The following is a 26,346-nucleotide window of genomic DNA, read 5'->3' as shown; positions in this document are numbered from 1 at the left end:
TTACCTCTGGCTTTTATAATTTTGTAATTAGAATTATAATTATTGCGCAGTTGATGTACGTTGTGTTGCAACTAACGCCTGAGTTTTACTTCAATGGCCTGGCCCCGATCCCGACCTAACTTCATGGTTCCGACATCTCACGCGATCTACGTACTGGGCCAGCGTCTACTAAATTGTTTTTCATTGCTACGTGACAACACTTTCCGTAAGGCGCGTGGCGAATTAGTACTCGCCCCCCGAACGAGAGCCAGTCTGACCTGCCTTTTTTTTTTTGGCCAAACAGTCTGACCTGCATTTACCAAAGCCACAGCACGGGGACTCGTCAACTCTCTACTGCTGGAGAACCCTGAAAAGAAATCTCCATGAAACTCCAAAATTATAATCTATTTATTTAATTATTTTATTAGCACAACGATGGCGGCATTTGGTGCTAAACAAGCTGGTGAAGGAATCTATTTTGCTTGAAAAATTGCATTTGGTGGTGATTATGTCGTTAGGCTTTCACTTTCTGTATCTGATGGACTTGTGACTCGTCGTTGGGCGTTGGTGGTTCTCTCCTTTGACTCCTCTTGAAGCAAACGCTCTCCTTCTTTTATGATATGGTAGTTTTTGGGTTAGCATTTCTGGTGCATTGTGATAAGCCGCAACTAAGGACTGCGCTGTGGGATTGCAGTTGAATTTTGATAGATATGGTATGCTTGAGATTTGACATGGTTACCGGCAGAAGATTGGGTTTCTGGTTGAGTAAGAGGAGGGGACTAGGGTTTCTATTGCAGGTTGCGTTTTGGTGGTGGGCTGTCCTGTTGTTTATTCGTCCCGTGGCGGGTCTGAGACCGCTAAGGGAGAGGACTCGGTCGTGGGGCGATGAGGTTAGTGTTGAAACTTGTAATTAAGTGCAGTGTTGATATTTGATTATGGTATTAAAGATGCATAATGTGAATTTTTATTGAGTAAAGTAATCTAGTTTTATCATGGAGCTCTTGCACTTAGTCCTTTATCTGTCGAGCGGCAGGAGTTGCTTTAGTTGTTACTTCTTTTCCTGGTATGAAGGTAGAAGCAAAAAATGAGGAGTTCAATGCGCGTGCTTCTGAATTAATTGAGTATTGTGGCTTAGAGCTGCACTGCATTGTTTTTGCATTAGATTCTGCAGGATTTGCATTGGGTAGGTAGGTCTTAATTTGTTTAGAACGTGATGAGCCATATCACGTTAACCATATTTTCTTTGATGAGAGAACCAGAGACGATTAACAAGTCTCAGCGGAATTGAAAGTGCACTGAAACGGTATCAAATATATTCGCTAAGAGATATCTAGAAGTTGCTCTGTTATTATATATGAACTGATTTACTGAAAACTATCCATCATTCATCTTTTGTATTTATCTTGTATTGTTTTTGGAGGGTAGAAGTATTTGATAATTTTATTAATCACGAGGCCAGTGAATCACAACTCATTCGCTTGCATCTTATTGATTTTACTTCTTTCAGTGGCTAATCACAAGAAAAGTGGAGAGTGAGCTCGGTCCATTTTCACAATGGAACATAACAGGAACATACAAAGGTTCGTATTCTTTACTACAATTACAGGGTTGGAGGGGCGTTATGTTTGCCTTATGGTTTGAGTCTGGTGTGTGACACAAATGAGAGAATTTCATCTAGTTCATTGACATCTTGTTCACTTAAAGGGGTGTTTATTCTTCACGCACACATGCACACTTGTTACGCTAAGGTGTTGCGGACTGAGTTTGCAAGTCTGTCACAATCTGAGGATATTTATTTGCTGCATTTACAGGAACATGGAAATTTTTAGATACCACCAATGGCTCTTCCAGATTTCCTGACATCAGAAATACAAATGGCAATACTGTAATTGAATTAGCTAGTACACCCACAAAAATACATGGTGTGCATTATGTGCAGGTGAGATGTTAAACTGTATTGTTGGTTTCATTTCAGCTGGAATTCTGCACTCTTCTGTGATTTATTTTCTTATTTGTTATATTCACTATTTTAAATCGGTTCAACTTCTGATAAAAGCACTTCCAGCTTAAGGGAGGGCTAGATTAGTGTCGAGTCTAAAGAATATTTGTTGGAAATATCAGTTGATATAGTGATTGTATTAAATAGTAAAGTTTTGATGCAAATCATGCTCGTGATATACTAAATCATGCAAAGTATCTTCTCCTTGCTAGTATCTTGCTCCACTTGAATGCTGGTCAAGATTGGTTTTAAAGTTGTGATGTCACTTGCATCATTTGAGGTTTCTAGACCATAGTTTCTGTTCATTGAGATGCCATCATTCGCATTTAATATTAGGTTGGTTTTTCAGGCCTAAGAAGAAATATTAGGTTGGTTTCTGTAAATTCACTCTTTGTAATATGGGGAGGGTGAGGGAATGCCATAATGTATGATAGAAGCATTTGTGTGCTATACTGATGGTTGCAATCTCAATGATGATAAGTTCTGTACACCTGTACCCATTAATGTGCATTATTTTATTGGGCATTTGGATGCAGCACTAGTACAGCTTTGATTTTCTCCACCTTCTGTCTCTCCTTTTCCTCTCTCCATCCATGTGTGTCATTATGTATTAATTTGTATTTGTGTGCATTTTTATTTTCTGATGAAAGAATTTGTGTGTATATTTTCTGGTATGTATTATAAACAGAAATTGCCGCTTACCGCTAAGTAGACAATGACATGCTGTACTTGGTGTCTTCTTGGGAATCATCAGTTCAAACTGTACTGGTGCATTTTCCATGTACAAATGGCTATTTTAGTGTTCAACAGGATCGAAGCATGACTCTCTTTCCTCCAAATGTTTGTGAATTGATTCTTGAGGGTTTGCTGGATAGTAATTTGTTTCATTGAGTTTTTGTACATATTTGGACATCAGTCTCTTTACTAATAAAATGGAGACTGGAGAGAATAATGATCTGTAAAGGTTTCAATGCTATCAGGGATCGTATTCTGTTGCATCTGTCACTGTTGCTGAGTCAAGCATATCCCTGTATTTCATGCTTCTAGTTTATATGTGAATAATCAGTGTTCTGGTAAAATGATTTAAATTTTCCCCCCCTAACTCTTGACTTTCAGTTATGGCAAGTCCTTATAACTGTTTGTATAATACTAATAATTCTTTTATCAAAGATACTTACCTCATTTTCTTGCTTTTTATCAGGGAGTAGTTATATTCCATGATGTGTTTGACACTGAGTTCAATGTCGGTGGAGCTCAAATCAGAGTAGAAGGTGTATATATATGGCCATTTAGACAGCTTCGAATGGTTGCCAACAGGTGATTTTCATAGATATTAGCACTCTGATGCAAAACTCAAGATTGTATAGTGACTTATTGTCAGATTTGGGGGGAAAAAAATCTTTTTATATTAGTTCAGTTAGATGACTATGTAGAGGTTGATGTATGCTAAAATAACAGCTTTCCCTTTAACAACGAAGCTATAATTTATTGGCTAAAAGAGGATTTGAAATTTAAGGAAAAGAAATATGAACTACACTTTTATGCATGTGGTGAAGATGAGGTAGTATTTAATGAATTTCAAAATTTCAAGCCCTGGTTTCAGAAGTCAGAACTCTGGAAAGTTAGAACATGTGATCATCAGTCTAGAATAAAGCTGATTGATGGACAGTAAAGGAAATAATGGTAAGCAGTTAATTAAGGAAGCCCCTTTTTTGGAGGGTGACAGAGTAAGCTATGCAGGAAAGCTTGGCTGTAGTTAGAGGCATTTTTAATACTACCTCCGGTCTTAATTATAAGACCCAGTTGACTTATTTGAGGAGATTAAGGAAGTAAGTTAAGTTAGTTATTTGTAATAAATAAGTGTTGTCATTCTTAAAATATCCTTGCTAATTAAGTATATTGGCTAGAACTATCATTATCAGAAGGATTATCTTGGAAAAAAATGCATAAATATGAGAGACAAAATGGATTGGGGTCTTATAATTAGGACCAAATAAAAAGTCAAACGGGGTCTTATAATAAGGACCGAAGGTAGTATTTCAATAACAGCTACCAGCAGTTTTAAAGGAATTTTAATGTATTCTTGTCAAACAGACTCAGATCAACAACATCTATAGGACGGTTATGAAAACTTCCTAACTCTGTCTTGTTGCAACTGAGCAGATCAGACATGATCAAAACACTCTTTTTTTGTTCCTTACTGCATAAAATTTTGAAATACATTCCGATTTAATTTCAGTTATGTTTAATCAGGTCTTGCTTTGCTTTTCACAGGAAGCATATTTGACCAATATTAAAATGGATATCCACTTTTCCCCCAACTTTCTTTGAGCCCTAGTTTGGCTTTATATGTTTTCCAATAATGTGTTGGCACAGCTTTTCTTTTTAATTTTATTTTTTTGTCCTTAAATTCTATATGATATTGAAACAGTGATATGTAAAACTAAATATCTGAGTTCTGATAATGCTGTTTCTTTATGTTTCCCCTAATGCAGTGGAAAAGAGGGAGAGTTAAATCAGGGTGAAGATAATATTTTATCTAATCCATATCATCTGGTAATATATCTTGTTTTTAATATATTTATAGTTATAATTGCAATTGTATATGAAACATTTGACTGTCATGCATTAGGTCGGAAAAAGGTTTCTAAAATCGTTATGTTATGAATGTCAGTTCAGACAAAAAAAATTAATTTATGTATTCATATCTTCCCCATGAAGGGGCATTTATACTTTCCAGAGTTCAGGAATTTCTGTAACTCTGATTATATGTTTGGATGGAAATTTGTGCCTTTCTTTCTTAGACTTGTCATTACAAACAGATTTCCTGCGAAGATTATGAAGTGCTGTGTGATTAGGATCCAATGTTTGCTTTGACATGTTATGCTTTTCCCGTCATAAACTTGCCATTTACGCTGGTCTTTGCTTTGTTGGCTTAATCTTACTCTCTGTACAACTATTTGGTCTATCTCTTTTTCTTGGAGGGCGTCTACTGATTCCCATTTGTAATTTTCTTTCTTAATAAAAAATTCTCTTATCAAAGCAAATAGTTGCTTGATCTTTAACCGTTTTTACTGTATTATACATCTATTGCACCCTATGAGTGCTCTCTTACAAAGTTCTTTACCTTGTATTTTTAGCTGGTGAATATAATGTGGCCTTTTCAAAATTTTCAATGTTAGAACGCTTTGTTATCTTTAAGATTTGGGATCCTTATACAGGATTTGGACATTATCTAGACATCTAGATTTCTGTAAATTCATTTGAGAACAGCAAGTGTTAGGTCTTCATTATGGTTGTGCGAATGAGAAGGGAAGAAATTTTTGTTACCTTTATAGTTCCAGTAAGTATCTGGAGTACTTACTACATATATTGGTTTCTCTGCAAGCTTGGAGTCTTCTCATCCCAAGTATTCCAAGAATCTTCACGAGATAAGATGTGGAGAAGAAAACATTGTAATATTCCCTCTTACTAATATACTTTAGTGCATAGTCTTTCTTCTTTAACTTTCTTATGACGTTATAGTTAACTGCTATTATTTGCTGATCACAGCTTCAATATATGACGTGGAGAAACGTTGCAATTTTGAAATTGCCGCACAAATTTCAAGACAGTCATCATCAAAAAATGGTACTTGAGCTCTCTCAGCGTATGAGTACTTTCTGTTCTTTCTTCTTTTTCTTTTCCTCAATGATCATTGGGATAATTGATTTCTTTCTATGATTCAGTGATATTGTAGAAGATTTAGTGATTATTATTTAACAGAATTACCTGCCTCCTTTAACATTCAATTTTAGATTTCAAAGTTCAACTTAAGTGTCCGTGTATGCGTATCTGGTGTTCTGATTCTCTAAACAGATTTGACTTAACATGAGGAAGTATAGATGAATGTTAAGGTGTTTCATGGTTTATGTTTTTCATTTGCATTTGCAACTTTTTGGTTGTGGCATCTGTTTTATGCATGGTGTAATATGTAAACTAATAATAGATAAGATTTCAAATGGCAGACAAGCTCTAGTCTGTTTAAAGAAGCAATTATAAAGGTTTGGATTAAATTGGTATTTTGGATTAGTTGGAAAACAGGTCATCTTTGTAGTGCTTTGATCACCGATCCTTGAATATATTGTCTTGATAAACAAGCCATGAGACAGCCTTTACTAGTCCTGCATTAACAAGTAACTAAAAGGATTTGAATTAAAGTAAGTATTTTTGGATGGATTGGAAAAGGGGTCATCTTTCTAGGGTTTTGCCATCCATCCTTAAAATTATTATCTTTGTAAACTAGCCTTAAGCTAGTGCCCCTCTCTCCCCTGCTTTCCATCTAAATTTTGTTTATGGCAATATAGATCTTGAAAGAGAATAATAGTCTCAACTCATAAGTTGTGGCTAATTCTTCACTGATCACAGATGCCACTATTTTACCTGCTGTAGAAGACATAACATGCTATTGGTCGGGGCCATCATTCATGGGGGGATCAAATGATCTGCGATTTTTTTTATGTTTTGATGTGTATAGACAATACAGAGTCAACCCTGTATTTTCCCCTTCATGTTTGCGTTATGGAGTTGAGTAGCAGAAAAGAGATGAGAGAAATAGGATGAGGAAAATACTTTGAGCAGCCCCATTGTAATGCAAGCGCCAAATGTTTTATCTTGTTATTAATAGATAATCAGTAATGTACAATAACTTGATGATGCTAATATTAACGTGGGGCCATAGTACTTCTGCAATTTTAATCTCTTTCATTGCATTTTTCTTATTGGTATGAAATGTTATTTTGTCCTTATGATCGTAAATTCTTGTAGATGGGGATCAGGATCTTTTCCATCTTGAAGGGCTAACAGAGAGTCCCTCAACTGATGATGATGGGGACTGCTTCTCACCTTTACTACTAAATGCAACTTCTGTTAACATTGAGGTCTATTATAGCAAGGCAGTGAACTACACATTGATGGTTACCTTTGTATCCTTCAATCATTAACATCGTTGCAAATGAGGACACTGTTAGTGCCCATTCCATTATTGCTTGAGCTCCTTAATATGCATATATCAGGTGTCTTTCTTGCAAGTTCTCTTATTGATTCGACAAATGGAGCATAGTAACACGCAATCTGTAAGAATTTATCTAAACACAATGATATTTCACGTTTGTTATTTCTTAATATGAGGAATATTTTAGCTTTCCGGTGGTTTTACATGGCAACATTTGTCTCATGATTTAGTATTGTATTTATTGAAACTAATCTAATTTTGCATATACCTCTGCAGGGAGCTGCCAAGGTTTCAATTTTTATGATTGGCCAACAGGCAATCATGGATGCTTATCTTTGCCTCTTACATCTGACTGCTGGGATACTAGTTGGTAATTTTATATGATAAGTTCTAAAAATTCTAATTTCTTGGGATTGCCCAACAGACTTGGTGCATTCTCTTTCTGTCTTCCCTCATACTAATCTCGTTTGTCTGTAAATTGATTAATAAAGGGGGGAAATCTTTTGCAGCATGAAAAAATTCAAATCATTTGCATTCATAAAATTGTCGATTGGCAGGCTAGCTAAAATATTTTTCTGTGCCCTTATCTTTTCCTTTGTACATACAAGTTGCAATAAATGGGCAATTGTGTACTCGGATGGTCGTGGAAAGGAGATATTGATGTTATCATTGAAACTCATACACACTGGTAGATTTACCTGGATGGCCAGGACCTTGAGACTATGAATATGCTCGTATTAGTACCATTTAATGTCTTTAACACTAATTTATTCCTGATAACTAATTCTGTTCTAGTCTAGACCTTATGATATACTATACTTGATCCATAAAGCCCTCTGCAAAACACTTGTGCATACATCCGCTCACCTGAGGCAATAGAGAAGTGTAATGTTTTCATGTTTTTTGTATTATCATTGTCACAAAAGATGTGGCTTGATGAACGATTATCTTCTTTAGGTAAGATTGTGAATAGCTGGTTGCTTTCTGCCATGCAGAGTCTCTGTTCAATGCTTTTGCAACTGCTGCTTTTTTCAAGTTTGTGGTCTTCTCAATATTTGAGATGAGATATCTCCTTGCCATATGGAAGGCAAGTAGGCCTTTCAACAATGGGGAAGGTTGGGAAACAATGAGACGGGAGCTTTCAGTTTTATACAGTCGTTTCTGTAAGTATTCATTTAGACAGATTTTATACAGGATGCCATATATGAGATAGCTTAAAGCAAGTATTGACTAGTAATGAACTAATGATCAACTGTTACAAAGGTAACGATCAACTGTTCCACTTAGAAGTGAATCCTTGAGCTTCTTAATTGGATAGTTGAAGCATCTGTTACAAGGGTCTTAATCAATTGCTGCCTTCCAGAGATTCAAAACCAAGCGAAATAATACATAAACATACGTGAAATCCTTAGTTCACCCGTATGCTTTCTGTATCTCTCTTATATACCCTAGCCAAATAATACATAATCATTCCTGCGTCCAAATGTGTGATCCAAGTTTTTTGTGCTCTAGCCTTTATGTAGTGCGCAAAATCAGTTAATAACTCTGCCTTGGTCATATAATATGTTTCCTGTTTTAATGGGTATGGAGGGTTCCTTGTTTGAAGAAGTGTGGTTCAAATTTGACTTAAATGTCTGTCGTCTTTTGCAGATGGGATCCTGTTGGGTGGCATTCTGCTCATGTATGAGTTTCATAGTTATTTGAGACCTATCATTCTTCTTATGTACTCCTTTTGGATACCTCAAATTATCACCAATGTTGTTCGTGATTCACGCAAACCATTGCATCCTCACTATATCATAGGGACAACCATCACTCGGCTAGCAATCCCATTATATATTTTCGGTTGCCCTAACAATTTCATGCGCATCGAACCACACAAGAATTGGTGTATTTGTTTGGTCGTATTCGTTGGGTTTCAAGCCGGGGCTCTTTTGCTTCAGCACTACCTTGGATCCCGCTGGTTCATTCCTCGCCAGGTTGGGGATCTAACTCCTATTTCTTCCTGATAATTGCCTTCTTGTTCAATTGGGTTAATTTTATCCAAATATTTTAAATTTGAAGTTTTTATATGAGCAGAATTTTTTCGGTAAGGATGGACAATAACATTATCCTTGTCGTTTTAGATTCTGAGCTCAGCAGCATTGCCTCTAGGATTTATTTTTGAATCAAACTTGCAACATGATTCAGCATGCTCCCTCTTTGCCCTTAACTGGTCGTCATGATTTACAGATCCTACCCGAGAAATACAGCTATTATAGGAGGTTTGATCAAGACAGAAGTCATGCTTCAGACTGTGTTATTTGCATGACGGCCATTGATTTTTCTCAGCGATCCAATGAATGCATGGTATTTGAATATAAGTTCGATCTGCTAGAATCATAATTCACACACTGGGATCAGTCTAAACCTCAAACTCTTTCAGGTAACACCTTGCGATCATTTCTTCCACTCTGGTTGCTTGCAAAGATGGATGGATATAAAGATGGAGTGTCCGACTTGCCGCCGGCCCCTGCCTCCTGCCTAGAGAAACTTCCATTGTGTTTACATCAATGGGACCAATTGACGGTGCTTGGTAATTTCGGTAATGACTTGATGGCACCCAAGGTGTACACTGTTTTGATAGGTGAAAGCACATCGTTAGAAATTTTCTTCCCTCGCACCAGAGTATAGGTTTTGTACATAATTAATAATTTCAGAAGGAAATGAACACTATTGTTTTTCTCGAAATATAAAATTTATTCTTGTTCCTTTCTTCCATGTTATTACTGTTCGAAATTAACATTCATTCCTCTGTTTCTAACTGTGTTTCCCAACCGAGTCCGATGGTAACCAGCGGGGCAGTGATATGATTTTAATTGAGTTCCAATTGTTTTATACTTATGCAGAATTCAAAATCAGCATGCATCTTCTGTAATAGGCAGCAGCATGAACCGTGATCTCATTCTTACTCGTGGCATTGGTTTGTAGCTGACAATGCAGTATCTAGAATATCCACACTATTCCCTTCATTTTTCATTTTCTGGTAATAAACTTACAATATCTTGCACATTAGAAAATCCTAACAGGTGATAATATATTTCTTCTCTGATAAAGAAAATGACCAAGGTAGCTCTATCCAATTCCAGACACAGTACTCATTCCCACGACGTTCTGTCCAAAACATGCAATAATGGAACAGTTCCAAAAGAGGAACGATAACAGCAGGAAAGCCCAAAGAAGGTGATAACCTAATTTTCACTAGGAATTCCAAGAGTGGCCTAAAAGAAAATAGGATAGAAAAAGGAAATCATGTCATTTAGGATGGAAAGCAAAGAGTGCTATTTTAAAAGGAGATTTCTCCCTAATTTTGCCAGAATAACAACCACATTAACATGGACAGCCACGAGTAGAGCATTTCCTTAAACACCCTTTTTTTTTTGGGGGGGGGGGGGGGAGTAATTTCAGGATACTGAACACGATGGACGACGCCAGTATTGTCTATTTCACAAGATCAAGCACAATCCAAACAAACTTTGAAGGATGGGAGAGAAATTTTTAACTTTTTGCCAATAGGACGGTGGAAAATACAGAGTTTGAAACTCCAGATGAAACCCAATCAGAAGTATGCAAAACTAAGATATCAAAATATCAAACACATCAAATTTTAGGAAGCCCAAAAATACCATCTTTAGTATATCCGAAAGTACTAAATTAAAAAGGAACAAACACAACCGTCTTGTGAAATTATCGTCATCATTCTGTCTCAAGTCTTAACCACCACCAGATCCATATTTCTTTCCGAAGAGAATGAGCTGGAGCTTGTCATAACCAGCAAGCACACCAGCACCTGCAACAGCACGCAATATGTTTGCACCAGCACCTTTGAAGAGTGACTTGGCACCCTCGTTCTTGATGATTGTCTGGAAGGCATGGAGAGAACTGTTGTATTTCACAGCTTCTCCAGAAGTCATCATCATTCTTCTCCGCACTGTGTCAATTGGGTAAGATGCCAAACCTGCACCTATTGTAATCCCCCATCCCAGAAAGAAACTAGCGAGGAAACTATCCTGTTAACAAGAGCAATGCATGTGTAAGTAAGGATTAAAATCTATTTTTTTTAATTTAAAAGAAAATGGAGAGGTTTCAAGAAAAATACATCTGTGGGCAAGCACCAAAATCTATTCCCATTTTGAATAATTTGGCACCTATAATGAATTGCATCATTTAAGAACAACTAGAAGCTACATTATGACAGGCTTAGACTCATAACTGAAAAATCAGAAGTGCACTTGAAAATGTCTGGCCAAAGAATCTAACTAGTCATATACCCAAACCCTGTAAATAAAACACTAGGAGAACTAGAAGAATACGAATAGCATGGTTCATGGATATATGACATTCCAGAATGAGGTTATAATTCCAAATTCTGCACGTACCTGTAGTCCACCAACCAGAACGACTGGCTTCAGAGAATCATACATTCCAAAGTAAAGACCCCGGTACACTATGATTCCAACACATGAGATGTTGAATCCACGGTAGAGACCAGCAATGCCATCAGACTTAATGGTTTTCTTGTAAACATCAATCAAGCCATTGAACTGCCTCTCACCACCCTTCTTTGCAGCTTTCGCATCATTAGCCAAACGAGTTCGAGCATAGTCAAGAGAATAAACAAACAAGAGGGAGGAAGCACCAGCAGCCCCACCAGAGGCCAGATTACCAGCAAACCACTTCCAGTATCCATCTCTGTCTTTTTTGAAGTTGAAAAGCCTCTTGAAATAATCCTTGAAAGCAAAATTCAAAGCCTGGAATAGACAATTAGTAATAAATATTAGAAAATAAATGGCAAAGAAATAGAATAGGGAAAGTACCAAAACTATAATGGCACACCATACGTGCATCAGATTTGTTCATGTGTTCAACACTGAATTCAAAGTATTGGTAAGAAGCTGGAAGAGATCATGAGTATGCTTAAATCAGACGGCAGTGGACAACAATCTGAAGGGGAAGACGATGACTCTCCCAGACATGACACCATTTAAAACACAACAACAACGAACAATTTTATGTCTTCCATCAGCAAAGATAAAGATGACAATTGCATACAGCGCTCTTTAAGACGGTCAGGAAAAATACACCTGATGGCAGAGTTAGCTCATACTTGAAAGTTGAAATGAAGGAAAAATACCTGAGTAGGGAAGTATCTGATAACATTAGCAGTGTTTCCTCTCCAAAGAGCCACAACACCTTCATCCTTCATTGTTCGGGCAAAACAATCACCTATCCCCTTGTATGGTTCAGACAATCGACCACTTTTGATCATTTCATCCTGATTTTGAATAAGCAATTTGACTCGTTCAATTGGAGCAGCAGCAGTCTTAGAGACAGCAGCAGATACTCCTCCCATCAGGAAATCCACTAGAAATGCAGATGCCCCTTTCTCTGCTGGAGCATGCGCAGTAACGGGCAACATTGGCGGGACAACTGCCATGCCACTGACATTGCTTGCCAGCTGCAAAGAAGATTGTTCACCTCCAATGAAGTAATTTCCATTTGTACTATAGTTTCTGGAGTGAAAATTGGGGGAAAGCTTGGACACAAGATATGACTGTCCAGCCATCTTCTGAACTACTGATGGATGCCTTGACCCCTCCGCCATGATTGCAATACAGACGGTGACCTGCACATATTTAATCATACATCATACATAAGTTGAAAGCATATGACAAGCTCATTCGCTTTACACTTTGCAACTTTTTGAAAGAAAAATTCTTCCTACATCTGCTGTAATGCTAAGGTGAAATAGGCTAGCACCACCAGCCCCCTTTTCCCTCACATGAACTAATCGGATTAAGTCTTAAAAGTCATATAACCACATTTTCTAGCTACACGAAAAAAGAAAAAAAAACCCCTTAATCAACAGATGGGAAAAACAGGAACATTCCGCTTCAGAAGCACCGCAATACCACATAAACCAAGCCCAAGAATCCAAAGATTTAGTATAATTGTTAAAGTATAGAGCGAGGCAATAACAAGTGCCGAAAAGCCAAACTGAAGCATGCAATTGTTTGACTAAGTTTGACTGAGAAGTAACTCATCACTACCACCTCGACGAAAAAGATCTGAGCTAAGAAAAACCACAAATACACAAGCCATGAAGTAGACTGGTCTATGACAATTCAATTTGAAAGTAAACATAAGGAATGATAACTTCAATGAATGGAATGAGTATCGTCCATTGCGAAATCATCGTTAGGTCACTGACAAAATGCATAAAAAAGAAAACAGATCTGTTGAGAAAATAATAAATTACGGACATAATCACAACAAAAAATAACTTATTTCCATAGAAACAAGAATTGAACGGATTAGAAGCAACAATGGAGATTAGGACCTGAAAAGGCCGCCGAGAGTCACAATGCGTCCTCCTCAGATGCCAAGGGAGGGGGAAATGAACAACGAGAGTGTCGTATAAATGGCAGCTCCAAGGAGACTAGGGTTTTTATTTAATGACGTATTTGCCCTTGCCACGCAAAGAAGACCAAAGTCCAAACCGCCGGCGCGAAAATAAATTTAGATTTCCCCATCGTCTTCCACTTATAAAAATTATTTATGACTTCAGTCAATCTCTTAATTTTCTTTATAATTTTAAGTTTATTTCTCCCACATCATAGTATTATGTAAAGAATAACTTGTACTTTTCAATATTTATAATCTTGAAAATTGTTATTAGACTGTGAAAACAATTATGAATATTCAACATATTAATTTTAACTTTTTGTTAAAAAATTAATAATGAAAAGATTGAAGTGAAGACAATCGGATTCTAGCGCAATATCCAATGAAAAATTTAAAAAAAACCCTAAATTCATACCAAGCATTTACAAGTACTATATAATATATGTAATTCATGAAAACTATAGCTCGATAAATAATATATACTAAAAAAATTGCAAATTATATTTACAAGCATGATATACTATATGCATGTGTGCGCATAACAAGTATGCTTGCATGCTATAAAAATAATTTTTTATATAATTATCTAATATTCAGGGAAATTGAATGTTTTCGACTTCAATTCATCATTGATATAAAAAAGATTTGTTGTTTTCTATGAATAAGTGGAAATGCGAAGGAATTAGCCTTTTGCCTTTAATAAGGAAGAGCTCAAATTTGTATGGATATATGGTTGATTGAAGTTACTAAGGACATCCAGTTTGGCATCATTGAGAATTATGGAAATTATAAATACAAAGGTCAATACAACTTTTAGTCCCTTAAATTTGAGCCCGTCTATTTTAGTATTGGTTTCTAAAATTTTAAACTCGTAATCCGTTAGCAAATGTTAGTACCTAATAGTGGAGGGCTACTGTTAAATTTTGTTGAGATGTAAAAGAAATACCAGGGACTAACGTTTGCTAACGCCCTAGATTTTAGGGATCAAAGTCTGGATCTGAAATTTCATGAACCAATCCAATACTAAAATGAGTCCAAATTTAAATGACCAAAAGTGATATTAACCTTAAATATAAATTTTACATCCTATGTTTGGCGCCGAACCAGACCAGAGACCTGACAATGAACACTTATCCAAGGAGAATAAAATCTTAGGCCAATATAATGAGTCAAGGAATCCAACAGTGTTACCCAACAGATATTTTCCTGTTAGAAGAGGCTTTGACGGCATATGCACAAAATCTCAATATCGAGTCTGTGTGAATGCAAAACACATCTTTAAAAGATCTACCTGATACTAGTATATCACTTCCAGTATCCATCTTCTTTTACCTTTTGTTTTGTTTTTCACCCTCTTCTTTCACTTCAGCGTGCCAAGGCAAGTTGTGATCATTGCGACTTCCATAGCACGTCTTATCAGCAGCACAACAGGCAAAACAGGATTCTCCAATTAAGCATGCCTGACTCCCTGGAGTTTCCATTATTTATTTTCCCGATAAATAACTATAAAACACCCAAGACGCCTGCAGCAATAAAAATGCCTTCCTCGCATTTGTCATATCCAGACAAAGCCAGAACCAGGTGGCATTATAGGCTTATAGTAATAGCCAGCTTTATACTTGACGAGGATCTATAGAAAAATAAAGCAGATGGCCACATTCGTATTCAATTCTTCACAGTCTCATTGTAGTTTTGGCAACAGAAGTTATCCATACTCAAAAACATTTTACATTTTCATATCAAACATGAATAGAAAAACAATCCATATTCTTTTGTAATGTTATATTGACTGGCTTAGCTTAGTATTATGACCAGCTATGCATTTAGGCAAACCAACTACTTTGCGCTCGTTAAGCATACATATAAGAAGGTACTTAGGTCTGTCTCCAAGTTTCTTACAATAACTCATTGGTCTAAATCCATATTTTCACCTCAAGATGCGACATAGGAATAGTTAAAATGGACATACACATCCACAGGATGACAGAAGAGAGAGAGCATGCTTTGAAGCAGCAGGCAATTAGATTATCTTATCTCATCTGGAAATGCTTATAAGTAGCATTATCTTGGGTGCTGTTCTGAATTCTCCCTCTATCATCACTCTGCTCACGAGTTTTGTCCTTCAACTGCTTGCCTGACCCTTTGCAGCTCCAGCCTTCCGACTGGGACTCGCAGTTCTTTCTTCGCCGTTCGTTGTGTCCAGCCAAACGCTGGCGACAACTCCTTTTAGCATCATCAAATTCAGCTAACTCATGAAACCTGCAGCACTATATGTAGTTTAGATGCATAAACAAATTAGCCTAAGGTTGAAATACATGAATGTACTACGAAATCCTGACAATTTAAACGGCAAGACAGCGCAATAAAGATATGACTTCAGTCCATTTCCTAGAATATTATCACACCATATGTAACATACGCTAAGTACAATATTAATATCCAGAGAGTTGCAAAAAAAACATTCCAAGAGATGAATATATCACTTCAATATATAGTTGGTACAGAATTAGAGTCGAACATAGTATGGATTAGTCCAGTCAGATTGAATCCCAAAATAGCAAAGAGTGAAAACCTATCCGGATATATATATAATAATACGTCTCTTGCACAATGAAGAAACTAAAGCACAACTCCTCGATCACCAATTTGGATATCAGATAAGAAGAAGAAAGGGGAGTTGTGAAGTAAGCATACCACTTAGATCTTAATCCCAAGCCTTCTAACGTATATAAAAATTTGTTCAAACTCTGCGATTCTACTTTATGAAACTTGATCAGCAGAATATATAAATGAAAACAAAAATCCATACATAAGAGGTGATTCCCCAGTAGAGGAACCGAAATTAGGAACAGTGAAAAAAACCAGAGAAGACAAAGAAAAACAATCCTAGAAATTAAATGGGGAAAAAGCCCCCAAAAGTCGAACCTCCCAAACCTGCTACATTGCTGACAAAAACGCTGTCGTATCCCACACACAAGCACTGCCTGAGCCTTGGCATGATCCTCACACACCTTGTGCCTCCTGTGATAGTACTTCTCATCACTGAGATCGGCGGTGCAGTTATCCGCTTGGCAGCACCGTGAAGCACCGGATCCTTTCTTCCCATTGCCATTTTTTCCGGCGTATTCCTCCGTCGCCTCCCTCTTCGGCGGCTTCTGGTTGGCCATTTTTGGCATGAAGCCGTCTATTTTTGCAGCATCCATCCACGAACGAGAGAGGGAGTGCAGAATCAGGGAAGGTGAAGCATATGAGAAAGAGATGCGAAGGAGGGATTGAAAGCAAGTCCAAGGCGAAAGGGAATATAAATGGGAGAAAAAGTGGAAAACTGGTAGAGGAAGAGTGAGCCAGTGAGGACCACAAGCTGCTCCATTTTTTCCACACCTCAATTTTGTCTCTTTGCTTTCAATTTCTCGTACATATAGCGGGGAAGGTGGTGAAGAGTGTGAATCGCATCAAAAGAAAAAAAATTGAAATCTCCCAAGGAGAAAAGTTTTCTCTTTCTTACAGCAGTCTTGCTAGCTGGCTGGCTCCCGTGCTTCTTTTCCTGCGTTGAAGGAGACTTGTGAATGTGCCTTTCTTGTTAGCATTATGCAGATCGAAATGACAGCAAAATTAAACTAATTGGGAAAAAAAAAAAACTCGTCTATGGATATACAGGAGTATTCTCTTATTCTCTTCACAAATACATATAATTAGTGTACACTGTTTACGCACTAGTAAACATATCAGCTTGTGTTTAATACTAAACAGATGCATGATTTTAGATATAATTTTACTGTATATGAAATAAATATATGAAATAATTTGTTTTGATTTGTAAAAAAATATTTTTAAAAAGTATCTCTGCTAATATCTAAACACCCCCTAATGCTTCATCCTTTTTATTATTCATGGATACGAGTGCCAGTAAAAGACTCACACCCAGAAGAAAAGATACGCACAATAAGCCAAGTATGTCCTTCTGAACTGGGCGGCATCAAATTCATAAATTCATTGAGTAGAATGGTAAATGCAATTGTTGGAATCACATACCGAAAAGGACTGCGTCCGCGTGCTTAATGACGATACTGGTCCCAGGAGGGAGATGCGGTGTAATAATAAAGCAAGAGGAAGGTGGCTCGGAGACGGGATCCGGGGGAGATTTCAAAAGGCACGGCACTGAAAATAACTGCCGACAGTGACAGTTAGCGTAGCGGCTTCTCGAGGTCGAGGTGGCCATGCCGACAAACGACTCTCGGCCGTACACTGTTATTTCATGGATCCCTCTTCCACTGATTGCATTATCGCAGCCACTGTAATGCAATTGCAAGCTTCCACGATAATCCACGTTTCAGCACATATTCCCCTCTCTGTAAAGACACGAGAAAGCATCAATAATATCTGCGTTTATTTTTGGAGCCGCTAATTTGGCTGTCTATTTAGAATAATTTATAGTTAATTTTTTAATTATTATTTAAGAAATATAAGTATGTAAAAAAAATTTTGTTTCGACTTATATAAAACATGCTTATAAATAATTCCAAATATAGTTCTAGACAAAGCCTAAGCATTTTTAAACACGACTTATTTTTCAATCAGAATTTATATAATAGGAGATAAGTATGTTATGAGAATTGTTTTGCTCATGTAAATATGTTTACAAGTATTTATATTAATCAGCTTCAAATAAGCAAAGCCAAAATAAAACTTCCGCTATTTCTGATAATATCTACTGCTATTCTAAACAAGCCCACATGTTTGGAGAGCAAATACACAAGGTTGCATGGAATTTGATCAAATTATATGTTGTTCCCTTCACTGTTCAAGACACAGGAGGAGACGGGGGGAAAAATCAACGTCCTTTCTCTAGTAGAGGAGCATGTTTTCAAAGATTGAAATGCCGTACATGAAAAATAAATAATTGTGAAAAATTAACTTAAGGAGGAGTGAATTACTTAAGATCTGTCGCGTAACATTATCGCAAGGTGCAGAAATCCAACATCAAGATTACATAGAAGGTTAAGAATTAAGCTGCTCATGCCATGGCCGATGCACGAGTGCTCGAACGTTACGGAATCCGAACATCGGAACCATTTTTATTGACAAAGTGACTCAGTTGCATCATTCTTTTGCCATTTAGTTTTAGCGGCAAAATCAAATTTTTACCGCCTTATTAATCATCAATTAAAATTATACGATCGGCGGTACAAGCAAGAGACGTTGACCAAGAATAAGATCCAGTGAATTTCACTTCCTCTCAAATTCCATGAAGCCTCTAACATGCGATGAAAAAAGAAAGTGGAGTGACCATGGAACTGGTTCGCGTACAGTTCAAAGAACTTTCTGCGTGGACTTGTGCACTTCGCAAGCCTGTTTTATTTATTCGTTTCCTCGGCCCAAGTGCGAATTCTAAAATCGGTAAAGAATAATCTGCCCAAGAAATGGGGGAAAAACCCAAACCGAACAAAATGAAGAGGACAGGTGTCGTTGACTTCATGCTCGAGGGGAGGTAAGGGCAAATGTGTCATTATATAAAACCCTAGTCTCTTCCGCTGCTGTCATTTATACGCCTGGCACTTCTCCTTCCTCACGATCCGAGAAGGAGTTGGCGACCTTTTCAGGTTTTATTTTGTCCGGTTGATTCTGCATCCCTTCGTTTCGCCTACTTGGAAATTTGAGCATGTTATATTGTTGATCACCTTCTCTTACTACTTTTTTCCGTTGAAGGTCCGTAATTTGTTTTTTCTCTCTCCATGGCCCAGCGTATATTTTAGCTATGGGCCGTGCTTGATCAGCAAGTTCATTCTTTGTAATGTAAAATGTTATCGTTTACTGTGCTTAGTTGTGAATTAAATGGTCTTAAGTGTAGTCCCCGAAATTTGTGGAGTAGTACGTGAATTTTTTTTTTCTTCTCAAGAGCAATGATGCGAGTCTGAGAGGTTAACTTCACTGAATAATCTCATATGGACTGCTTACTTCTTAGTCAAACTGAGTCAAATAATTACATGGGACTTCAGTTTAGCTCATTGGGGCTTATGACTACCCCTCGATTTGGTGGTTCTTCGGATTCTGTTCTGTATGGTCGTGGTGTGTTTAGGATTGCCGTGCTACTAAAAGGACATGTTTCTGTAGTGGCTAGCTTATTGCTACATGGTCAAAAGTAATTTTTATGCGGACGTAGATTGAAGATATGGAGCAAATCATCTATAAAGATATTTGTGTACTTAAGTGAGTCACACTTCTGAAGAAAAAGGGGGCTGGCAGGGAATTTCAGCCATGTTTGCATTTCTTCTGGTTTATGCATATCGTCATGGTAGTAAGGATTCCGAAATTTTTTCATTTATGGTATGCATTTTTATTCAATTAGAAACTCTAACTTTACGAAGAATGATGCATTATACCATTACAGTAGCGAGGAAAAACTTTTATTTATTTTTTCCTGACGTTTTTAAATTAAATAAATGAGTTGGCCCGGTGCTGTCATCAAATATGTGATGATGTAGGATTAAATGTTCACAGGTCACCGTCTAAATTGCAATCATGGCTGATGGTTCGCGGCAGCCTTCTGTAGTTCAGAAGATGGCTGGACAGTCTTATTTTGTGTCCAAGCTTTCCCCCAATTTTCACCATCGAAGTTATCCTACAACTGGTAGTTACTTAAATGGAGGTGTACGGCCTTCTTTGCAGCTGGCATGCAATGTCAGTGGCATGGCAGTTGTCCCACCAATGCAGCCAGTTACTGTGCATGCTCCAGCAGAGAAAGGGGCAACTGCATTTTTGGTGGATTTCCTGATGGGAGGAGTGTCTGCTGCAGTCTCTAAGACTGCTGCTGCTCCAATTGAACGAGTCAAATTGCTTATTCAAAATCAGGATGAAATGCTCAAAAGTGGTAGATTGTCTGAACCATACAAGGGAATAGGTGATTGTTTTGCCCGAACAATGAAGGATGAAGGTGTTGTGGCTCTTTGGAGAGGGAACACTGCTAATGTTATCAGATACTTCCCTACTCAGGTATTTTTCCTTTGTTTCAAGTATGAGCTAACACTGCTTTTATGCGTTTCTCTCATGATCTTAGAGATCACTAGACTCGACCATACTATTTCTGTGCAAGTTACTTTCTATTTTTAATTTTTTGTTTTGTCTATTCTAGGCTCTTAACTTTGCTTTCAAGGATTACTTCAAGAGGCTTTTCAACTTTAAGAAAGACAGAGATGGGTACTGGAAATGGTTTGCTGGTAATTTGGCCTCTGGAGGGGCCGCTGGGGCTTCCTCCCTCTTGTTTGTCTATTCTCTTGACTATGCTCGAACTCGCTTGGCTAATGATGCAAAAGCTGCTAAGAAGGGCGGTGAGAGGCAGTTCAATGGATTGATTGATGTTTACAAGAAAACCATTAAGTCTGATGGCGTGGCTGGTCTCTACCGTGGATTCAACATCTCATGTGTTGGAATCATAGTTTACCGTGGTCTTTACTTTGGAATGTATGATTCTTTGAAACCAGTGGTTTTGGTTGGCGGGTTGCAGGTATGTTCAGGATCTGGCTTTCCCCCCTCTCTCTTTTTTTTTTTTTGGGTAGAATTCACTCACCTTTCTGCATCTCAGTTCAACTTGCATTCAATTTTCTTTGCATTTTATGCATGAATACCCAGGCTATAACAAGTTGGTTGAATTGACTTAGCTTTGGCTACACCTGTCCTATTGCACTTTTGATTTCAGTGACCCTGTTCTTGAATTTTATTGTCAGAGGCCAGGTAATGATGTGCCTCCGACAGTTTTGAAAGCGAGGCAATTTGCTGTTGCTGTCCTTATTCAACATGCGAATATGTCTCTTATTGCTATTGCAAATGTTGACTGACCCCCCCGCCAACTTTTTGGAATGATATTCTGTCTATGCTTTCTTACACATGCCTCACTCTTGTTGCCAGGATAGTTTCTTCGCTAGTTTCCTTTTGGGATGGGGGATCACAATAGGTGCTGGTTTGGCGTCTTACCCAATTGACACAGTGCGGAGAAGGATGATGATGACTTCTGGTGAAGCTGTGAAATACGATAGCTCTCTCCATGCCTTCCGGACAATCATCAAGAAAGAGGGTGCCAAGTCACTCTTCAAAGGTGCTGGTGCAAACATTCTACGTGCTGTTGCAGGCGCTGGTGTTCTTGCTGGTTATGACAAGCTCCAGCTCATTCTCTTTGGAAAGAAATACGGATCTGGAGGTGGTTAAGACACAGATAATGATGACAAAATATATATGGGACAGTTAGGTTAGTCCCTCTGAATAGAATAAATTTTGGATACGAAAGATAGTGGCCGAGATTTTCGAAAGATTTGCAGACTTGAAATTTAGATAATAGTGTTGTGAACCTGTAATTTTATTGTTCGTGACATGGAGCTTTTGAGCCGTGTAGTTTCCAGCCCTCTTATTGAAATAATTAAAAACCGGTGGCTTTCTCGGTTGAAGTTTGGTTGGATTGTGCTCTATGTCCCCAGGAAAGTCTTATTTTATTGTCTCCTTCCGGTCCGATATAAAGGCGAGTAATGGTTTCAATTGTCAAATATTTGCTATATATGTATATGGAATATTTTCTGCTGATTCCTATCAAATAATTGGGATGAAAAGTAGCACTGCACTTCACGTACGTTATATTTTTCCAAATTCAGAAAATGTTATCTGTTGTACCTGGATTGCCATGCAATGAATGCAGTGGTGCCTCGATCCTCACATGTTTGACTCGCGCACGAAGCTAGGTTTCCATAAACAAGCATCATTATAAACAAATGAAATAGTCGTTATCTTGAGGTCAGCCCCGAATGTCATATTGCTCTCATGCTCCCACACTTTCGCGCTAATTCTGACAGCATTAGATTGCATAATATAGGGAAAATGGCCTAATCAGCAAATTTATTAGGAAAAAGGACCTGAATTGGACATGACTAGATGAAATAAGGCTCAGAGAAAAAAATTTGCGAATTCTGAAGTAGGTCCTTTATTTGTCAATTCATTTGCTTTTGAGGTCCGCCCATAATATTTGTTCATCTTCAGGGGGACACCACGCTTCTATTTCAAATAACATTGCTTAAAGTTAGTGTTGATGGTGTGCCAAAAAAAAAAAAAAGGTTAGTGTTGATGCGAAGAACATTGAAGAATTTTTCTTTTGGCACAAGTATTGAAGATTTTATAATCTTTCATCCCCAACCAACTGCATCTAGCAACAAGTGTGATCTCGGTAGCCCTAATAAAATAACACTTCGCCTTGTCATTTCAGTATCGGTTATGTAAGTTAGTTTCTTTCGTTTGTATGTTTTTGAGCTTGCTTGGAGCTGTTTGCAACAAGTGCTTATAACTACTTTATGAGTTTCACATAAATCGATATGCTTTGTTTGAAAGATTCAATTGCAATTACAAAGTAGCCTTTTATTGGATCTATGGTATCGAATTCGTTATTCATACTATGCATCTTGTAGTTTTTTTTATTAAAAAAAAATGGTGATCTTATGTTTACAACTAAGGTTAATATAAATTTTAGCTCTTTAAGTTTGTTCTTATTTTGATTTTGGTCCTTTAAATTTCAAACTATAGATTTTGATCCCTTAAGTTTGTTTTCATCTAAAATATTAGTTCTTATGATTTAATAAAAACTTAAACAATTTTGCCTATTGAGGGATCAAAACCAAAATAAGAGTAAACATGAAGAACTAAATATTATATTAACTTTTAAAATAATATATCACGTTATTAAAAAAGAGAAAAAAACACTAAAATATCCTCAAAAATACTAAAGGACAAATAAGGGTAGCTAAATTTTAAAATTTCAAATCAGACCCCAAATATTATTTTGAAATTTTTAAATCTTGTGAAATAACAACACTGTTTTTACTCTTAGTAACTACTTTCATATAACTATTGACTACTCTAATTTAACTATTGACTATTTTTGTTTTCAAAGTTCTGGTGACTACTTTTATATAACTATTAACTATATAAGAATAGTAAATAACTAAACAAAAAGTAATCACCAAATCTCCAACAACACTTAATGTATTTTTTGAATTTTTGAAACAAAAGTAGTCGATAGCAAAACTAGAGTAGTCAATAACTAAATAAGAGTAGTCACCAAAATTTTAAAAATAAAAGTAGTCAGTCATAATACTAAAGTAGTCAGTAGCTAAATAATAGTGGTCACCAGAGTTTTAAAAAAAATATAGTTAATAACTAAAAAAGAGTAATCAATACATTAGAAAGAGTAGTTACCAGAGCTCTAATGACCGGTTATCGGAGTTTCGGTGATATGTCGCCAGAGCTCTGGTGGCTGGCCACTAGCAGGGTCACCGGTGCCGGAGCTCCGATGGCCGAAAGTGCTGAGTTGACAATATTTAAAAAACATAATAAAAGGTATTTATATAATTTTACAAAATTTAAAAATTTCAAAAAGGTACCTAGATCTGAGTTGAAATTTTAAAATTCACCTACTTTCACTTACTTTTTAGTATTTTTAGGGTGTTTTAGTGACCTTTTTTCATTAAAAAAATTGGTCTTATCTTGCCCTCAAGAGAAAAGAATAAATGGGAGAAGGGAAGAGCGAAAAGAACAAAATATGGTTAATAACATTTAAAATAAAATATAATTTTAACAAAATTAATGAGGGGCTGATATGTTGTGTTTATATGTTTTAAGCAAAAGTACGTCTTAGTTGAAAAATGAAGAGCATAATCTTCGTTGGACTTTTTTTTTTTTTTGCCTGTCTTCGTTGTACCTAAATTTATACAATGGTTTACCAAAGTAAATGCTATTATTATTTTGTAGTACAACACATTTATATGGCATTAAACTTTATTTTATACCACCTACCAAATCAGTTCGTATGTTCCCTACAGATAATAAAGATATTACTACCTCCAGGCCTTAATATAAAATCTGGGTTTGAGTTTTATTTTAATCTTAATTATAAGACCTCAATCCATTTTGTTCCTCATATTTATGTATTCTTTTCTAAGATAGTCCCTCTAAAATAGTAGTTCTAGCTAATAAATTTGATTAGTAAGGATATTTTAGGAAAGACAATACATACTTATTATAAATAATTAACTTAACTTATTTTTTTAATCTTCTCAAATTAATCAATTAGCTCTTATAATTAGGACCGGAGGTAATATAATTTTGACGTCGTGATACCAAAGACATGACCTCTAAGCCTTAACTTTAATTTAAGTCTTTTTTTTTTGTCAACTAAACTTTAATTTAAGTCATACTATTTATAATTAGTTTTTTTTTTGGTTAGATACGCATTTTGTATTTTATAGGGGTTCCCTGGTTTCTTTTTCTCGTAATAATAAATAAACCCCTTACTTACAACTCGTTTTATTTTTAATAACGGTTATCACTCCTATATATTGACCTAAATACAAGACATCTTAGAAATTCCCATCCTCTTATAATATTCAAGCAATAAATAAACTAAACTTTCTACACGAGAAGACAAAGAGGTTTAATATATTATTACACGATTTATTATTATTTCTTGCATAATTAAGATTATTTACAATTTTTAGAGGATATCTCAGGCTATAAATTGAAAAATTGCAATCTAAGTTTAAATTTTTGAAAGAGTTGTACTTCAACTCAGGTTACGAATAATGTTGCTGCAAATTTTGAGTGTTAAATTGTTGTATTCTCTCCATTTCTTAGCAAAAATTGAGACCAGATAGATAATTATGTTGATGACTCAATTATTACATAGAGCTTCGTTATTAATTACTACCTTCGGTCCTAATTATAAGAACTAGTTGACTAATTTGAGAAGATTAAGGAAAGAAGTTAAGTTAGTACTCCTCCGATCCTAAATATAATACCTTCATATTAGTATGTATAAGGGTTTGATATTTATATATGAGAATCTTATATTTAAGACTAAAGGAGTAGTATTTATATAATAAAAACTATTTAGAGTTGCATCATTTACATGCCATAAAAAGTTATCGCCAATATTGAATTCTTAACAGATGGACAAAATGGACTAAATATAGAGTGTTAACGGAAATGTCAGGTTCGTTTAAGTCAAACTAATTAAGTCTGTATTAATTTTTTTTTTTTGGAGATTTATTCTCTTGCGTGGATGTAAGAAATTAAAATCCTGAACACAGTGTAGACAATGATGAGCAGCTAATAATAATTGCTAATCAGATCTCATTTTATACAACAAACTATTACAAATAGAGCCAAGAAAATATGTCAATATTTTTAGGCTATTAAGGTACCTAGATACATTTTGAATGTATTTATTATAATTTCTCAATAAAATTGCAACACAATAAAAATTACATGAAAGCAGTTATGTGTACAGTAATATAAATCATAGTGCAGAAAGAAATATTGTTGAATGTGTTGGAAATTTTATTAGTGAAAAGGATTTGATAGATCTTGTATACCAAAAGTATTAATATTCTGTAAATTTTGTGTAAACAAAGTACCATGATATAAATCTTTTTTAATGATTAATATAATTTTTAGTTTTTTAAATTTGTTCCCGATTTATTTTTGTCCTTAAAATTTTAAAATATAGGTTTTGGTCCTTCGAGTTTTTTCTTATTTAAAACATTAGTCTTTATAATTCAATAAAAACTTAGACTATTTTGCTTTTTGAGGGATTAAAATCTATTATTTGAAACTTAAAAGACCAAAATTAAAATGATGACAAACTTGAAGAACAGAAAATATAGAAACCTTTATTTTTATTAATAAAATTTTTAATTGAATTTTTTTGGCTAATTCTCCGAATACTTTTCTCCTCTCACAATTTAATCTTTAAGAAATAAATAGGCAATAGGGATAGAAAAGTTCTTTTCATGTCCTACAAAGATACAAAGATGAGAAGTTTCTGAATTTGTATCAAGAAGAGAAGCTTCTATACGAGTGAAGACAGAAAGGAGAACCAGAGATATTGATACATTACTCCTGT

The 26,346-nt window shown here is 36.0% G+C and overlaps 4 protein-coding genes across 13 annotated transcripts; 2 read left to right on the top strand and 2 right to left on the bottom strand.

Annotated features, from left to right (window-relative positions):
• The first annotated feature begins 330 nt into the window (after positions 1–330).
• Positions 331–10,071, top strand: LOC114762551 (transmembrane E3 ubiquitin-protein ligase FLY1). 2 transcript variants are annotated; one of them, XR_003742261.1, is made up of 15 exons: positions 331–869; positions 1,487–1,559; positions 1,791–1,918; positions 3,180–3,295; positions 4,474–4,534; positions 5,367–5,433; positions 5,531–5,608; positions 6,785–6,942; positions 7,033–7,092; positions 7,248–7,341; positions 7,967–8,134; positions 8,622–8,950; positions 9,204–9,320; positions 9,397–9,555; positions 9,860–10,071. XR_003742261.1 is itself a non-coding variant. In XM_028952044.1 (15 exons), exons 2-15 carry the CDS (start codon positions 690–692, stop codon positions 9,496–9,498), a joined length of 1,731 nt encoding a protein of 576 aa, XP_028807877.1. In that variant the 5' UTR covers positions 331–602; positions 674–689; the 3' UTR covers positions 9,499–9,848. The 2 variants fall into 2 exon arrangements, 1 of the variants encoding a protein (XP_028807877.1); XM_028952044.1 differs by lacking the exon at positions 9,860–10,071 and having other exon boundaries at positions 331–602; positions 674–869; positions 9,397–9,848.
• Positions 10,072–10,420: 349 nt separating this feature from the next.
• LOC114762553 (ADP,ATP carrier protein 3, mitochondrial) lies at positions 10,421–20,183 on the bottom strand. Of its 2 annotated transcripts, none has more exons than XM_028952047.1 (4): positions 20,165–20,183; positions 12,145–12,364; positions 11,390–11,761; positions 10,421–11,020 (listed from the first exon to the last, which is right to left on the bottom strand). In XM_028952047.1, exons 1-4 carry the CDS (start codon positions 20,167–20,169, stop codon positions 10,724–10,726), a joined length of 894 nt encoding a protein of 297 aa, XP_028807880.1. In that variant the 5' UTR covers positions 20,170–20,183; the 3' UTR covers positions 10,421–10,723. The 2 variants fall into 2 exon arrangements, with proteins under 2 accessions (XP_028807880.1, XP_028807879.1); XM_028952046.1 differs by lacking the exon at positions 20,165–20,183 and adding an exon at positions 13,351–13,479 and having other exon boundaries at positions 12,145–12,636.
• Positions 12,343–21,946, top strand: LOC114762554 (ADP,ATP carrier protein 3, mitochondrial). 7 transcript variants are annotated; one of them, XM_028952054.1, is made up of 4 exons: positions 12,343–12,385; positions 20,186–20,405; positions 20,545–20,916; positions 21,318–21,946. In XM_028952054.1, exons 1-4 carry the CDS (start codon positions 12,381–12,383, stop codon positions 21,612–21,614), a joined length of 894 nt encoding a protein of 297 aa, XP_028807887.1. In that variant the 5' UTR covers positions 12,343–12,380; the 3' UTR covers positions 21,615–21,946. The 7 variants fall into 7 exon arrangements, with proteins under 7 accessions (XP_028807887.1, XP_028807886.1, XP_028807885.1 ...); XM_028952053.1 differs by lacking the exon at positions 12,343–12,385 and adding an exon at positions 12,402–12,479 and having other exon boundaries at positions 19,974–20,405; positions 21,318–21,862; XM_028952052.1 differs by lacking the exon at positions 12,343–12,385 and adding an exon at positions 18,731–18,903 and having other exon boundaries at positions 19,914–20,405.
• On the bottom strand, positions 15,047–16,886 carry LOC114762556 (squamosa promoter-binding protein 1-like). 2 transcript variants are annotated; one of them, XM_028952056.1, is made up of 2 exons: positions 16,341–16,886; positions 15,047–15,674 (listed from the first exon to the last, which is right to left on the bottom strand). In XM_028952056.1, the coding sequence occupies exons 1-2, from the start codon at positions 16,616–16,618 to the stop codon at positions 15,446–15,448; spliced, it is 507 nt and encodes a 168-aa protein (XP_028807889.1). In that variant the 5' UTR covers positions 16,619–16,886; the 3' UTR covers positions 15,047–15,445. The 2 variants fall into 2 exon arrangements, with proteins under 2 accessions (XP_028807889.1, XP_028807890.1); XM_028952057.1 differs by having other exon boundaries at positions 16,350–16,884.
• Positions 21,947–26,346: the final 4,400 nt, after the last annotated feature.

Source organism: Neltuma alba, unplaced genomic scaffold (assembly GCF_004799145.2).
Source record: "Neltuma alba isolate B1F8T4 unplaced genomic scaffold, ASM479914v2 tig00011218_pilon, whole genome shotgun sequence".
In the NCBI taxonomy this organism is placed as follows: Eukaryota; Viridiplantae; Streptophyta; class Magnoliopsida; order Fabales; family Fabaceae; genus Neltuma; species Neltuma alba.
Note: the sequence above shows the minus strand (reverse complement) of the source record. Positions and strands in the feature narration are given on the sequence as shown.

Excerpts from the sequence above, each read along its gene's own strand:
- LOC114762551 (XM_028952044.1), top strand. The coding sequence starts at position 690 with ATGGTATGCTTGAGATTTGACATGGTTACCGGCAGAAGATTGGGTTTC. Across the intron at positions 3,296-4,473 it reads CTTCGAATGGTTGCCAACAG|TGGAAAAGAGGGAGAGTTAA; the intron begins GTGATTTTCATA and ends CCCCTAATGCAG. Across the intron at positions 4,535-5,366 it reads TATCTAATCCATATCATCTG|CTTGGAGTCTTCTCATCCCA; the intron begins GTAATATATCTT and ends TTTCTCTGCAAG.
- LOC114762553 (XM_028952046.1), bottom strand. The coding sequence starts at position 12,615 with ATGGCGGAGGGGTCAAGGCATCCATCAGTAGTTCAGAAGATGGCTGGA. Across the intron at positions 11,762-12,144 it reads TCAGATACTTCCCTACTCAG|GCTTTGAATTTTGCTTTCAA; the intron begins GTATTTTTCCTT and ends TGTCTATTCCAG. Across the intron at positions 11,021-11,389 it reads TTCTGGTTGGTGGACTACAG|GATAGTTTCCTCGCTAGTTT; the intron begins GTACGTGCAGAA and ends TCTTGTTAACAG.
- LOC114762556 (XM_028952056.1), bottom strand. The coding sequence starts at position 16,618 with ATGGATGCTGCAAAAATAGACGGCTTCATGCCAAAAATGGCCAACCAG. Across the intron at positions 15,675-16,340 it reads CAATGTAGCAGGTTTGGGAG|GTTTCATGAGTTAGCTGAAT; the intron begins GTTCGACTTTTG and ends ATAGTGCTGCAG.
- LOC114762554 (XM_028952052.1), top strand. The coding sequence starts at position 19,935 with ATGGCTGATGGTTCGCGGCAGCCTTCTGTAGTTCAGAAGATGGCTGGA. Across the intron at positions 20,406-20,544 it reads TCAGATACTTCCCTACTCAG|GCTCTTAACTTTGCTTTCAA; the intron begins GTATTTTTCCTT and ends TGTCTATTCTAG. Across the intron at positions 20,917-21,317 it reads TTTTGGTTGGCGGGTTGCAG|GATAGTTTCTTCGCTAGTTT; the intron begins GTATGTTCAGGA and ends TCTTGTTGCCAG.